This window comes from Gopherus evgoodei, chromosome 21 (genome assembly GCF_007399415.2).
Source record: "Gopherus evgoodei ecotype Sinaloan lineage chromosome 21, rGopEvg1_v1.p, whole genome shotgun sequence".
NCBI lineage: Eukaryota > Metazoa > Chordata > Testudines > Testudinidae > Gopherus > Gopherus evgoodei.
This window is the reverse complement of record NC_044342.1, coordinates 13,424,741-13,441,078: the sequence shown is the minus strand read 5'-3', so window position 1 is coordinate 13,441,078 and position 16,338 is coordinate 13,424,741. Positions and strand designations below refer to the sequence as shown.

General features: G+C 43.7%; 1 protein-coding gene across 1 annotated transcript; it reads left to right on the top strand.

The window, feature by feature from the left end:
• Window positions 1-9,628: 9,628 nt before the first annotated feature.
• On the top strand, window positions 9,629-10,593 carry LOC115638110 (olfactory receptor 6P1-like). The gene is given in 2 exon segments (XM_030539691.1): window positions 9,629-9,731; window positions 9,734-10,593. Coding segments are annotated over 2 exon segments (963 nt in total).
• Window positions 10,594-16,338: the final 5,745 nt, after the last annotated feature.

Sequence of the window (16,338 nt, the reverse complement as noted above, 5' to 3'; positions counted from 1 at the left end):
AGGATTTAGGCACCAAAATACAAGACAATTGAGTGGATAATTCCCTTAGGTAGGCAGCATAGGTGGTTAAGAGGGATGTGGGTAGGACATCATCTCAGAACAGATTTCTTTACATTTCTTTATCCTGACCTTAGCTCCTTATCTGTGAATTAGGATATTTTTCTGTTCTCAGGAAGGAATCCTTTACTGGTTGTGAGCTGCTCAAATACTAGGGAGATGAGGGCCATATAATTACCAAAATAGATTAAATGCCTGCTCTATTGTCTCCTGATGACTCCAGATCACATACCTTCATATTAAAAGTAATACAGGGTAGACAGGCCCTACAAACTCACCTGGGATCTGAGTGTCAAGCTGGTTTCTTTCCTTCTCAGACAGAATCCTCAGCAACACTGCTTCTGTAGGACAAATTACAGCTTCAATTACCTGGGTGTAGCCCCTATCCTCTTCAATCCCTGCACTCTGTGACCTCTGCACAGCCCCATCACCTTCAAATCCTGATCTTCATGACCTTTGCATAACTCCTCCTTTCCCAAATCCTACCCTCATTTCTACCTGTACAAACTCATTATCTTCAAATTCTTCCCTCGTCAGATGCTTGGAACTTGGTGAACAGTTCTGATGATGTTGGACACGCAGCCAAAGACTTGATTTAATTCTCCACCAGCTGCATTGGATAGGCAAAGCCAAAAGGAGGAATACAATAGTCACTAGGAGCAATAAGGCTGGTTGAAAATTTTCCATTGATGATTTATGACAGACAACTGGGTTTTCAAATAAAAAAACATGTTTATGGAAAATGTCTGCTTTTTGCATTTTTTCCCCATTTTTCATTGAAAAACAGAAAACCAAAATGGTTCCAGTTTTCAGCTGAAAAAAAAAACAATTTTTGGCCAAAACACCTTTTTTTTTTGGTTACAAAAAATATTTTTTTAGCCAAAAATGAGCACAATGTTTAGTTTTCTCTTTTTTCAGTGACAAGTCAAAATTTTCCACTGGGGAAAAAAAAATCTGACCAGTCCTATTCTAAACACACATGGGAGTAGATCTGTGGAGGAAAACAGGGCTAATTTTATACAGGTCCTGATTTTTATGTGTCTAGCGGGAGGTTTAAGACAGATTGGTGCCTAAAAGTCATTGATTTAAATAGGAGTTACTCATGCAGGGCTGAATTCTCGAAAGGACTTAGGTTCCTAACTTCTATTTAAGCTCCTAACATCTATTGAAATCAATTCCCTTTGAGCATTCAGCCTTTGAAGGCTTTTGAAAAGCTTATTAGGCCAGAATCTCCTCTGACATCGCCTTCCCCCCTTAAAGAAGGGTTGCAGACAGATGTGCATGTGACAGTGAGGTTTACTTTTGTGGCTGGAAAATGAACCAATACTGAAAAATAAAGGAAGAGCGGCGTGAATCCTTGTCCTTTCCTTCTGCAGTATCAGGAACAAGGGGAATTAAAATGCAGGGATAATATTAGGCTAAAATTAGAATTCCCTTCTTATTGGGTCAAACCCTGAAATCCCTCATCCCTGAAGGACATCACTGTCTAGGGGAGCGTTTCTTGGTTAAAGCATTTTCCATCTGACTGGTCACTGGGTCGAGGTGGGTTACTGGAGACTGTGGAGGTGGATGAATAGTGTGTCTGTGGCTTTACTTGAGTTGTAGGTGGGATTTTTGGTTGTCCTCGGTTGTAGGGTTTATGGTCGGTGTGCCCTCTGGGGTATTCGTTCCCCTTGACAGTAGCTTTCTTGCTTTCTGCCACTTCCATCCATCTGGCTTCAATCTCCCCCGCCTCGGTGAGATTTTTGGGTTTTCCATCTTGTATGTACCGTGTCATGTCCTCAGGAACACCATCCAAGAACTGCTCCATTTGTATGAGGAGGTGCAGTTCTTCCAAGTATTTAACATTGTGTCCTGATATCCAGGCCTCATAACTTTTCCCAGCTTAGTAGGCGTGCTTGGGAAATGACACATCTGGTTTCCACTTTTGGGTTCTGAAAAGCCGACGGGCATCATCTGGGGTTATCCCCATTCTTAATCTGGCCTTGGTTTAAAAAAGTTTATAGTCGTTCATTTGCTCCTTAGGCATTTCAGCTGCCACCTCTGCTAAAGGTCCACTGAGCTGTGGCCTCAATTCTACCATGTACTGGTCTTCAGGGATGCTGTACCCAAGACAGGCTCTTTCAAAATTTTCTAAGAAGGCCTCAGTGTCATCACCTGCCTTGTAGGTAGGAAATTTTTTTGGGAATGTGGAAGCATAATTGGCGAAGGTTTGTTAGGATTGGCTGGATCATGCAGCCCAGCTTGCGCTAAGTCCAGTTTATGTTTTCTCTGTTTTTGTTTCTCTTCACTTTCTTTTTGTTGTTTTTCCATTTTTCGGCGGTGGGCCACCTCTTCTTCTTGTAGTTTTCTGTGGTGGGCTGCCTCTTCTTCTTGTTGTTTTCTTTTGTGGGCTGCCTCTTCCTTGGCTAGTTTTGCATTAATTAGTTCTATCAGTCTCTTATGTTCATTTTCTTTGTCTATGACTTGTTGCCGTGCTCGCTCCTGCCTTAGGCTTTCCTTGGAACTCATGTTTTTTGCTTTCTTGTGCTGAGGCGCCCTCTGGTGTTTATTGTCTGAACTTCAGCTTCTCTGTTGCCTCCTGGGGTCTGCCTAGCAACAATGCCTTTTTCCCTTTCTTCCTCTAGCTAATTTTTTAAATGTAAAGTAAACCAGAAAAACCACTGTATTTGCATGTGTATTGCTGGATACTTGTCTCACAATGGGAGTGCTATTGTGTCACAAAAGACCCTTTTGTCACAGCTTAATGGTTCCTTGCTTAATATGCAAGCCAAAAACTGCAAGAGAGAGCAGAAAAAAAAATTCTCTCTTGTTCCTTTTAAAACCAAACTGTTTCTCTTTGCTTAAAAGCCCTAGCAGAGAAAAAGAAAATAATATTTCTACTGGCTTCTGGATTGTATCTTTCCCACAACGGCTGCCACCATGTCATAACATATTTCCCAGATTTGGACCTTAGCGTCCAAAATATGGGGGTTAGCATGAAAACCTTCAAGCTTAGTTACTAGCTTGGACCTGGTAAAGCTGCCAGCACCCAAAAAATTAGAGTGTTTTGGGGCACTCTGGTCCCCCCAACAACCTTCCCTGGGGACCCCAAGACCCAAATTCCTTGAGTCTCACAACAAAGGGGAATAAACCATTTCCCTTCCCCCCTCCAGGTGTTTCTAGAGAGATAGACAGAAGCAAGCTCCCTGAATCTAAACAGAGGGACTCCACCCTCCCTATTTCCAGTCCTGGAAACAGAAGTAATTCCCTCTTCACCCAGAGGGTATGCAAAGTCAGGCTCTAACACACAGAGGCTTTCCTCCCACCAATTCCCTGGTGAGCTACAGACTCAATTCCCTGCAGTCCCCCACTAAAGAAAAACTCCAACAGGTCTTAAAAAGAAAGATTTATATAAAAAGAAAGAAAAAGTACATAAAAATGGTCTCTCTGTATTCGGGTGACAAATACAGGGTCAATTGCTTAAAAGAAATATGAATAAACAGCCTTATTCAAAAAGAACACAATTCAAAACACTCCGGCAACTACACACATGTAAATACAAAAAAAAAATCTCTTTGTATTTACAACTGGGAAACAGAAGATTAGAAAGGCAGGAGACAGAAAAAATCCCTCTCATAGCCGAGAGAGTACAGGCACAAGACAAGGACAAAGGACACACACACAAACTTCCCTCCACCCAGATTTGAATAAGTCTTGTTTCCTGATTGGTCCTCTGGTCAGGTGTTTCAGGTTACTCTTTTCCAGGTAAAAGAACATTAAGCCTTAGCTATCTGTTTATGACAGGGGCACCGGGGAGGTTGTGAGATGTTGAGTCAGCAGGGAGGATAGGTAAAGAGCAGGCCATAGCAGGGAAGGTAGTTGTCAGGGGAGCCATTCAGGTATGGCAGGGGGAGCTGGGAAGTGGGAGCTGGTTATGGAGGGGCTGGTCCATAGAACCCAAGGGCTGGTGTGCTGAACTGAGCCCCACAGCCCAGCCGGGAGTTGTGGCATGAGGGGTGGACTGAGAGCAGCCCAGGGGGAATACTATGCAATCTATCACGCCCATTCCTCTAACTCAGAGGTCAGAGTCCCACGTCTTTACAGTCAAAGACTGGTGGGTTCTGTCCTAATATAAGGCCCAGACACGGGTATATTTAATAGACAAAGGGTGACAGGGGAAGCTAGAGTGACCAGATGGCAAGTGTGAAAAATCAGGATAGGGGGTAGGGGTAATAGGTGCTTATATAAGACAAAGCCCTGAATATCAAGACTGTCCCTATAAAATTTGGACTTCTGGTCCCCTTAGGGGAAATAGAATCACAGAAAGGGTGAAGGTGACTTGTCAAGGCCCATAGCTCTAAAGACAAGCCAGGACACCTGACTCTCCAGAATAGTGGGCTTTGCTGGGCAAATCTGATTCCTTCATGCACCTTGCATGGTACTTCAGTCTGGATCAGATGGCAGCTTTCTGGCTCTGTATCTCTCGCATGGGCCTTTCACCAGACCTGGGCAAATAAGGGATTTTTCAGTTTTCTGGAAGGTCAGAAAAACTGGAAAATGAAATTGTTTAGGCTTGACCCCAAAATATTTTTTGGCATATCAAAAGTCGATTGTTTTTTGTGTTGCTTGTAAATGAAACATTTCAGTTCCAGTCTGAGCTTTAAAAAAAAAATCCAATTTATTTTAAAAATGAAATGAAAGAGAATTTTGAAACAAAAGGTCATTTCAACTCAAAGTGTTGAAACTTTTTGTTAAGAGAAAGTCAAAATGAAATATTTAGATTTTTTTGGTTTATTTGGGGTGGGGAAGGAGTCAACAAAAACAATTTGCTGAAATCCACAGAAATTTCTAAAATGTTTTGATCGACCCAAATAGAATTTTTTTTTTTGGGGGGGGAGGGGGAGTTTTGTTTATTTTTTTTAACCCAACTCTACATTTTGTAATGTTGCTTGCAATGGATGAGTGAGGGGTAGGGGGGAGAAGGGGACCAGTTTGTGGGCAGGCAGAAAGAGGATTGGACAAAATCTTGCTTCCACACAACTCCGACCCCAAACCTGAGATAGTGCAGAGGGGGCACTCAACTGTATCAGATGGAAATTATCTCCCATGTGGAACCAATGGGAACTAGGGTCCAGATCTCCAAGTGCCAGTCTGGGGTGCTTTGGGGGCAGTGCAGCCACAACACACTCCCTTGCTCCAGGCTTGTGGTGACAATCTTGCCCTCTGCAAGCTGCCCTGTCAGGCCCCCTTTGCTCAGCCCCCTTTGCTCAGAACCTTACTCTGGGCCAAAGTATGACTTCAGGCCCAGATTTGAGCAAGAGGGGGTGGGGTATAAGGCCTTGCACCAGGAGCCATGTGTCTCAGGTGCACTACTTCCCTCACTCCCTTAGGCACTTCAGGGCCACCCAGAGGATTCAGGGGGCCTGGGGCAAAGCAATTTTGGGGGCCTCTTCCATAAAAAAAGTTGCAGTACTATAGAATACTATACTCTTGGGGGGGGCCCTGCAGGGCCCGGGGCCTAGGGCAAATTGCCCCACTTGCCCCCTCCCACACTCTGGGAGGCCCTGAGGTACTTTGGAAAATCTCATCCACACTCCCAGAATCTGCCAGCACTCCGGGAAATTCTGCAAGGTTTCTTCACACCCCCTCTTGCTTAGCCTGGAACTTCTAATTAGCACATAGACCTAATCATCTCAGGTATCTTTTCCCCACAGACCAGGCATCTGCTGACTGCAGATACAAAGCATTCAGCCAGGGCTTTGTCTGTGGACCTGTCCTCATGGGTCACCGAGGAAGCCGACAGAGTGGATACATTTTTATGTGTGAGCGTGGGGAGTAAATCAATGAAGATCTTCAGTGAAAGTGCTCTGTTGGAGACAGCAAATTTCCTATGTCTGAACTGGTTTCATTTGCAGTACACGGAAGCACCGGCTCAGGTATGGCCTGGATGGTGCAGCTTATGTTCCACTCCTAGCACAGTGACATCCCAACTCAGTGCCTCTTGCATCTCTCCACGGCTCTTCCAGGTAGGAGCTAAGGCTGAGATTTTCAAATGGCTCCTAAAGGAGTTAGGTGTCCAGTTCCTCTTGAAATGTGAAGGGATTTGAGCACCTAACTCCCCTAAAATCCTTAAAAATCCCAGCCTTATATCTTGCCCCTGGCTTTGGTGCTTGGGGTCAATTTCTTACACTAACATGTTGCACTTTTGGAGATCAATCTATCCATACAGCAGCCCTGTTTGGGAGCTCAGCCAGTGTCAGAATGCGTAATTTATGGATGGGGAAACTGAGGCACGTGGGGTTAAGAGACTTGCCCAAGATAACAGAGGAATTCAGCATCAGATTAGGACCCAGAGGTATCTGATTCCCAGGCTCCTGTTGATGGCTTTCTATCATGTCTCTCTGGTAAAAATTATGATGGCAGTTTCTGAGAGTTGCATTAGCTGGGCTGAGAATATAAAGACACATATACTGGAAGCAGGTCTCATTTCGTCCAGTAGGGAGCAGGAGTCACACCCACAGACACAAACACACCTCTCAGAGGTCTGCATCAGGTGATAACAACTTTTAAGGTGGGCTGCAAATGAAGCGTCTGAGTTTAATAGCAGCTCCTTTCTTTTTACCAGACAACTACTCTTGGAATTATAGAGTGTGGGCAATACAAAATGGCCAGGATCCAGATTGCCTATCTGAGGTGAGTTCCTTCTTAATTTATATATAGGGCTGGGATTTTCACAGGAGCCTAAGGGAGTTAGGCACAAGGCTTCCGCTGCAATTCAATAGGTGTTAGGCACCTAACTCCCTTAGCCCCCTGTGAAAATCTCAATCCAGATCTCTCTGCTATGAGGAGACTATGTTTGGGAGAGGACACTGAAAAGAGCGATACAGACATATCCGCTTGTGGGTGACTTTACAGGAGCCGGGCACCGAAATGCCCTTACAAGTGTAGAGTTCATCCTGTAACGTGAGGCTGAAGAGTAGCTGAATGCTTGCTTAGATGAGGAGTTGTTCCAAGATTGTTAAATGGCCAAATGGTCCAGAAGATGGACATGAAGGTCATAACAATGAGTTGCTAATTGGTAGAATCATGCAACACTTATTCACATATCTTTCTTTTTCTTTCTTTCTTTCTGAAGCCTATTTGAAGTCACTCATGTGAGTCAGGACTACTCATGGGGGTAAGGTTTACTGATTTTATCTCCATATCTGTTCTTATAAATGTGCACAGTCCAGTGGTTAAGTCATGTCAGGACACTTGGGTTGTATTTCTGGCTCTTCCACTGACTATCTCTATGTGTGATGACAAACAAGTCAGTTCACCACGCTCTCAGTGCCTCGGTTTCCCTATCTTAAATTTAGGATAATGGTATCTGCTTGTATCTACTTTGAGGTGCATGGATCAAAGGACAGAACCTCACCTGTTTGTGACTTGGGGCGAATTTGGAACAACAGTAATTTACACCCACTAGGAATCTGGTCCCAAAGTGCTATGTAAATGCTCAGCACAGTAAGATATTTAATGCAGGGTAAAAATAATCCAGTTTCCAGTGTATGTAAAATTCTCCCTTACATTACATTTTCCAGTCAGCAACATGTCAGCAAATGTCATTCCTGATATTTAAGGACCTCTCATTAAGCCCCTCCCTGCCAGACCCTGGTGAGTTGCCGCTCAGGATGGCAATGCGCTGCTTCCTGTGTCATTTCATAGGAGGCACTAGCAGATTTTGGTATGGTGCCTTAGGCTGCTATATTCAGTGGGGCTACTTGGTAGATCTCAAAGCACTAAACCCACCTGGGTGACAGTTTACCCCGACGGTGTCTGATAGACAATAGCTCTATACCATCTAGCAAGTCTCTATCTGATCCAGGAGTAAAACCAGGATTCTTACTTCTACTTTGTCCCCATCCCACCCCTAGACATCAGATCCCTCTGACCCCAAGTTGTCTAGGGAGTGTCAGGTTTCATGCCACTGACTAAAGCCATCACATTATAGATTCTAAGGCCATGAGGGACCAATGTTTTCATCTAGTCTGAAGTCCTGCATCGGACTTCCCTAAATTTACCTCACTTTGAACTAGAGCAGATCTTAAAACAAAGAAGAAACATCAAGTCTTGATTTTAAAGTTGTCAGTGTTGGAAGATCCACCACAACCCTAAGTAAATTGTTCCAATGGGTAATCAGCCTCACTATTAAAAACGTGCACCTTATTTCCAGTCTGAATGTGTCTAGCTTCAACTTCCAGCCATGGGATCGTGCTACACCTTTCTCTGCTAGAATGAAGAGCCCATTATAAAATCTAGTACTTAAAACTGTAACTAAGGCTATGATTTAGTCACGAGTATTTTTAGTAAAAGTCGTAGACAGGTCATGGGCAATAAACAAAAATTCAGGGTCCAGATACCTGTGTTTAAATGGGAGGAGCACTGGGTGTGTGTGGGTGGCTGCCGCTGGATGGCTCCGGCCATGGACGTTCCAGTCAGCTGACCGGGGACTGCTGCCAGGCGGTGCGGGCTGCGGTTGCTCCATCTGGCCAGCCAGGAACCGCTGGCCAGAGGCAGGAATAGCAGCTGGTGTGTCTGTACCTGGGGCCAGTTCAGTAGCTGGCCCCAGAGCCAGCTCCTTGGGCATTCCTAGGATCAGCCACTCTGGCCCCCGCAGGAGTCACGGAACCGTGACTTCCATGACCGCCCTGACAGACACAGAGCCCTAACTCTCATCAAACACCCTTTGAACTGTCTGTTTATTCAGACTGTTTTCATGTCTGCCCTCATCCCTTCAGCCTTCTCTTCTCTAGACTTAACTCCTTTGGAACATGCTTTGTTGAAAATGCTCTATGGGCTAGCAAGCTATTGAATTCATAGCTCCCAATGGGCAACTTCTCTGGTAGCTTCTTGTCTTGCTTTTAACTCCCTTTGTAATGCTCTTTGAGATCTTTAGCTGAATGTTATTTTAAAGGAGCTAAGTATGACTATTATTAATAGTGCACGAAGTAGCTGGGTGCCTAAATTCCTTTAAAAACCCAACTCATTGTTCCTGCAGGTTTCTATCAAAGCCAGAGCCAAGACGAGAACCTAGACTACCTGAGTCAGAGGTTATGGACACACTGCAATTAAAAACACGTGGCTGGCCCATGCCAGCTGACTTGAGCTTACAGGGTTCAGGCCAAGAGGTTGTTTAATTACGGTGTAGACATTTGGGTTTGGTCTGGAGCCCAGGCTCTAGTAACCTGTGAGGTGGGAGGATCCCAGAGATTGGATTGCATGAATGTCTACACTGCAATTAAACAGCCCCTTTGCCTGAGTCCCTTAGCCCAAGTCAGCTAGCATGGGCCAGCCACGGTGGTCTAACTGCAGTGTAGACATACAGTTAGCATATTACTAAGAGCACCTTTCTATAATTCTTCTCTTCCTTTATGATTTGCCGTGCTACACTTATTCTATGAATTATTTTCGTTCTCTGGCCTGTGTTATACAGGAGGTCAGATCGGATGATCCCAGAGGACCCTTCTGGCCTTGGAGTCTATGGCTCTAGGCAATCACTGAATGTTGGTTTTATTATTGTATCTCCAGGTTTTTCTCAAATGTGGAGATGAAGAAGGAAAACCAGAGCAGTGTCCAGGAATTCATCCTCCTGGGGTTCCCCACTGCCTTGAAGGAGGTGCAGATCCTACTCTTCCTCATCTTCCTCCTCATCTCATGCTGACGCTCCTGGAGAATGTAGTTATTATTGTGACGGTCCAGGTGAGCTACCCGCTCCACAAGCCTATGTACTTCTTTCTAAGCAGCCTCTCTTTCCTGGAGATCTGGTACATCACCGTCACAGTGCCTAAGATGCTGCTCGACTTACTGAAAGGAAGCCAGCACATTTCCTTCTTGGGATGCATGGCCCAGCTCTACTTTTTCATCGCTCTGGCCTTCACCGAGTGCGTCCTTCTTGCTGTCATGGCCTATGACCGCTATGTGGCCATCTGTATCCCCTTGCACTACTCGGCCATCATGACCCATGGGCTCTGCTTCTGCTTGGTTGCTGGGTCATGGGTGAGTGGCTTCACCAGCTCCATGCTCAAGGTCATCTTCATTTCCCACTTGACCTTCTGTGGCTCAGTCATCAATCACTTTTTCTGTGACATCTCACCTCTGCTAAATCTGGCCTGCACCGACATGTCATTGGCGGAGAGGGTGGACTTTATCCTGGCCTTGATAATGATCCTACTGCCACTTCTTGTGGTGGTGGCCTCTTATGCTTGCATAGTGGCCACTGTTGCAGGGATCCCCACAGCTCAGGGGAGACGGAAAGCCTTCTCCACCTGCACCTCCCATCTGGTGGTGGTGATCATCTTCTACTCCACCACCCTCTTCACCTATGCCCGGCCCAGGGCCATGTACGCCTTTGACTCCAATAAGTTGGTGTCCATGCTCTACACGGTCATAGTACCGTTCTTCAACCCCATCATTTACTGCCTGAGGAACCAGGATGTCAAAAGGGCCCTCAGAAAAATTATTAGGGGCAAAAGTAAACCAGAAAATAATGTTTCTGGGTCTCAGATAGGTTAATGGGGAATGGATGGCTCAGTTAATGACTCCTGTTGGAGATCCCATGGGATAGATTAGAAGTTGGGTAACCCCCCTGGAGTCAATAGCTACCCTTCCTCTCCTAATAGTTCTCCAGCCCTATTCTTCACTCATTGGTCCTGACTTTGTGAGGCATCAGCTTTACTTGGTAAAGACTCTGCCTCCCAATTACAAGGGAACAGTGCTATATCTTTGTACAGCACGTAAGAGAACAGGGCCCAAATGGGCTGTGGCCTTGAAGTGTTCCCACAGTGGTGAATAAATGAATAAATAAATAACTGAGAGTGCCATATCTTCATTTGATATAGAGTCAGGCCATCTATTAATCTATGATGTAGCTCCACTCATTTCAGAATTCAACAGATGGCAATCTGGCCCCATTGACACTAATGGAGTGATGCTGATTTACACCAGCTGGGGATCTGGCCCCACTGATGTCCAGGAGCCATATTGATTTACACCAGTGGGGGATCTGGCCCAGCATTTTTCATTGTACTTCTGTTCTGATTGATAGACCTGACAGTCTGGGAATCTGTTGGCCTTTAAGGCACCTTTATCCAGTTAAATTGAGATTTTCAAAGCTGCCAAAGGTACCTCAACATGCCTGAGAAGCCCCTGGTGTAGCTTACACAGTCTGAATGATCTGTGATTCTGACAACAGCCTCCCCCAGTGGTCCCATGGTCAGGGACGGCTCTTCCATTAGGCGACCCAAGGCGGTAGCCTAGGGTGCCAGGATTCAGGGGGTGGCATTTTGTGCGCTCCTCACGAGGTGCACGGGAACTTCCAGTTCCGCTCTTGTCATGTCGCTGAAGAAGGACCTTCTGCCAATATGCCGAGAAAAACAGCAGCAGGCAATTGAGCAGCTCAATGACTGCCACTATCGCCTGGGGCATTTCGGCAGAGGGTCCTTCTTCAGCAGTATGATGAGAGCGGAACTGGAAATTCCTGCGTGTCCTGTGGGGAGCGCACAAAATGCTGCCCCCCAAATTCTGCCTATGGTGCCAGAAACCCTGGCTCCGCTCCTGCCCATGGGATACAACACTGCCTGGAATCGCTGTCTGCTGTAGACCCCAGCTCAAACCTTGTAAAGGGGACCTCAGAAGGCAACATTGCAGCTGTTACCCATCTTGCCTGCAGCTGGGGTATCCTCTTGGCACTGAGAGGCAAGAATGTGGGTCTTCCTCCCTCAGTCTCTCTCATGGCTAGTCTTCTACAGATGGGTGAATTTCACCTATTATTGACTCTTAATTACCTAGGCAGCTCCGATCAGTATCTCCAGGAGCTAACCAAGGTATCTGGGTAGTTAACAAAGTGCCTGAGATTTTCCAGGGGATCTAAAAGAATCAGATGTCTAAATTGCATTGAAAGTCAAGGTTGGTGAGAACCCAAGGCCTATTGAAAATCCTGGTCAGCATCAGCTTAGATTCTTTATAAAATGTACGTATATTATAGCTCAATTGATGTAGCTTAACAAAGAGAAGGTTAAAGGGGGACTTCATTGAAGTCTCTAAGTACCTCCAGGGGGAACAAATACTTAACAATGAGCTCTTCCATCTAACAGAGACAGGTCTAACACCATTCAATGGCTGGAATTGAAGCTAGACAAAGTCAGGATGGAAATAAGGTATATATTTTAAACAGTGGGATTAATTAACCATTGGAACAACCAGGGCCGTCCTTAGGATTTATGGGGCCCTACGCAGTATTATTAAACTGGTGCCCCTATGCTGGATGGCAGCCCAAGCTCACAGCCTGGTGGGGGAGGGGGAGGAGGGACTTGACAGCAAAGGATAATGAGATGCCCAGCCTGCCTCATGGTGGTGGAGAGTCACAGTTCCCAGCAGAGACTTCCATGCACTCTCCCTCATGCAGAATGGACATGAAGAAAGTACCTAATTAAAAGCACTAAAATTTGGGAATAAAAAATGTCAGTCACAGGTTTTTTGATATGCCCTGAAGTTTGTCAGAGATTTATTTGCAAAAACTTCATAGTAAGGGTGAGTCAGCTGTCCTGCTGAATACAACATTACATATAATGGAATACATGATGCAGCTCTTCTCTGTTTTACATTTTCTTCATCAGTATTTCTAAGTTGAATTTATATTTTAAATGTACTCAAATCTTAAGCCAGCATTCCAGATTACCACATATTTAACTCACTGAAACAAAGACATTCTTTTAAATTAATCAGAGAGGTTTAGTGTGTTCATAACAATGTTCACTGCTTTTAGAAAAAGGGAACAGTAATTTACTTTGTGTGATCTCCATAACAAGAGACATGGTTATGAAATTTCACCAACTTTAAAAAAATATGTTTCCAAAGATTTTAGGTATAACAAGGATTTTATCTTACTAAGGTACTGATTTTGCTGGAGGGTTCTTTTAAAACTAGTTTGTCGGATAGTCAGAAGTAAAGAAAGGGAACTCTTTGTCCAGCTATCTGGAAGGGAAGGACTGTTGTCCCTTTAAGGCCTCTCTTCAGTGGGGAGTGGGGGGAGAGGTGGTGAAGGGATGGACAGAAAGGACAGGAAGACTTGGAAGCACTTTTTTTTTTAACTATAGTAATTAAAATGTGTATTTTAGATAAGGGAGGTCTTTTGAAGGATTTATTTAAAAAACTCTGTGTGAAGATCATTTAAGGCTAAAGATGATTGTGCATCTAAACCTCTATGCAAGCATTTTTTAGAAATGTGATTTTATAATCTTCACCAGCTCACTAATGAAATATTTTTAAAGCAAATTTTAAACTAAGGTCCTGTAGACTGACATGTTCTGTGTAAATATTACATTAATGCACAACTGTTTTTGTCAGTAAAGTCAGAAACTGACGGTATAAAAATTTATTGGGCATAAGCTTTCGTGGACATCTGATGAAATGGGTTCTAGTCCACAAAAGCTTATGCCCAAATAATTTGTTAGTCTTTGAGGTGACACAAGGACTCGTCCTTGTTTTTGCTGATACAGACTAACAGGACTACCACTCTGAAACCTGTCAGTATATACCTTGGGGTTGGCAAATGCCTGTTAAATGGCTTTATTACCCCTTGAATATCTCTTTAACAGTTTCAATGTTGTGCTAATAGGTCTGGCAGGCTGGAGGTTTTTTCACTTTTAACTATTAGATTCCCTCCCAAGGAAGACTCACCAGGCTAGAGCAGCCATCTGTGGGAGCCTGCAGGAAGGGTCAGAACAGGGACAGGAAAACAAGAGGTTGGACACTAAGACCCAGTGGTGCCCCAAATTTTCAGGTGCCCTACGCAGCTGCCTATGTTGCCTATGCCTAAGGACGGCCCTGGGAACAACTTACTAAGGATTATGGTGGATTCTCCATTATTGACAATTTTCAATGTTTTTTTTTCTTTAAAAGTTCTGCTCTAGGAATTATTTTGATGCAGTTCTCTGGCCTGTGTTATCCAGGAGGTCAGACTGGAGGGTTACAATGGTCCCTTCTGGCCTTGGAATCTATGAATCTATAAATTGCATATTGTTAGGATGGAAGAAAAATAATTATGAAAATGTTTACTAAGGAATGCTTCTACATGGCTGACAACTGCATGATCACCAAAGCTTTGGAGGCAAGATAACGTTGCCAATGACTGACATGAACTAACTACCCAGCCACACCACCTTATGGACATAGCCAGAGAAGGATCTGGGAGGTGCTTGATCTGCAAGGAGGCCATGTCTTTTGGGGATTTGCAATGATGAAGATGATGTTGATGATGATGATGTTGATAATATGCATGTGCACCTTCCTATTTTTCCAGGTTTGCTAAATAAAAAAGAATATAAATAAACAAATATTAGCCGCGTACATTATTATGTTTTCCCAGTTGAAAAACAGAGCCAGGTAGCACAAAGAAGCACAGGAATACACATCCATACCAAACACACAGTACACAAAACAAACACAACCAAATACCAGCACATAAAGATCCTCCAAACCCCAATAGAAGAGGAAAGCATAAAACCTGAGAGAAACACAAACACTAACCAAAGCAAACATATAATATAAACAGAAAGCAAAACCACAATCAAACACACAAAGACACATAAAGCAAAATAAAGGAACCAAATGAAACCAAGCACAAACATAAAAACAAAAGAAAGAGAAAACAAAACACACAGCTAAATGCAATGAAACAAGGTGGGTGGGGTCATATCTTTTATTGGACCAAGTTCTGCTGGTGAAAGAGACAAGCTTTTGAGCTACACAGAAGTCTCAGGCACACACCAAATACAAACTCTAAACACACACACACATCAAACAAACAAACAAACAAACAAACAAACAAAAACAAAATGAAAAGCAAGCTCACAAAACCCAGCACACGCGCACACATATGCACAAAAGCGAAAGCAGAAATACAGACAACACAAACACATGCCCACCAACCACAAACACTAAACAATATCCACAAAAGTCAAAACACAAATACACCTACATATCACACACATGGAAAAGCACTAATGTCACCGCATGTCAAACTACAAACATACAAGTTGTGGTTGTGTTGTCCTGCCTGGAAAAGTAAATGATAAATAGGCCCATTGACTTCAGTAAAGTTACTCCAGGTAAAGGAGAGGAGAAATCAGGACTTTTGACTAAAACTGTGTTGCTCTGGATTTAAAATTCTTTAAAGGAGAGGAGAATCAAGTCCATTGGCCATACTGCACTTCTGCTTGTTTACACCATCATGTGTGAAAGCTGACTCAAGCCCACTACTTGTTGTTTACATCCCTGACTGTCCCTCTTGGTCTGCCTTGGTTTTGTACATTGCACATCCTTCTGTGTTTGGACAATGAATAATTTTGGATATTACCATAACCGAAGACTGGGATTTTCAAAGGTGCCTATGGGAGTTAGGTGCTGAAATCCTTTGAAATTCAGTGGTAGTGGGATACCTGTCTTCCATAGACTACTTTAAAAGTTCCAGCATAAATATTTATAGTCATTTCTAGTGCTGTCTCTCTCTACAGGAATGTGGAAAATTCCAAATGCTCTGGAGGAAAACATAAGAATAACAATTGCCTAGGGATTTGCAAAGGAATTTAAGGAAATTAGATGCTCAATTCCATCCAGGTACCTAACTCTCTTAAATGCCTTTGAAAATCCCAGCCTTTTAAAGTTGGGCTCATTTCAGAGTTGAACATGGGACCTGTTGTAATAATTAGACCTACAAATTTATCCTAATTGTGAGCTCAACTGTAAAAAGTATGTGAAAGATCAAACGATGTCACAATAACCTCCAACAACAATTGGGAAAGGTTGATGGGAAAAGGTATAATAAGGAATCAGAAAAACTGAATTAGCCCAAAGAAAAAGACCTCCTGTTGAAACTCAGCGACTGTTTTAAGACTATCCCCGGTAAACCAAAAAAGTGTGGTATGAAACAAAATTGGTATGTCAGAAATGAGGCCTGATTGGTAGAAAAACAATGAAAGGATGGGGTATTCCACCCATCACTCCCTTTTGGGGTGCTTCAAAAAAGAAACTTTGGGGGAAAATGGCTACTGGAATGAGTTTGTCCATCATGGTTGCAAGCCTATGGACAGTTATTGCCATCTTTGATACCACCTCGAAGACTGTCAAATAAGGTGTTTTTTTTTCCTTCTAAAAGCTCTCTCCAGCTCAAGGGAAAGGGAACAAGGAATGATGTTTCAATTAATATTTTATTTAATACATTATATTTCAAATACTTTAACTGTTTCTCCTCCTTTCCTG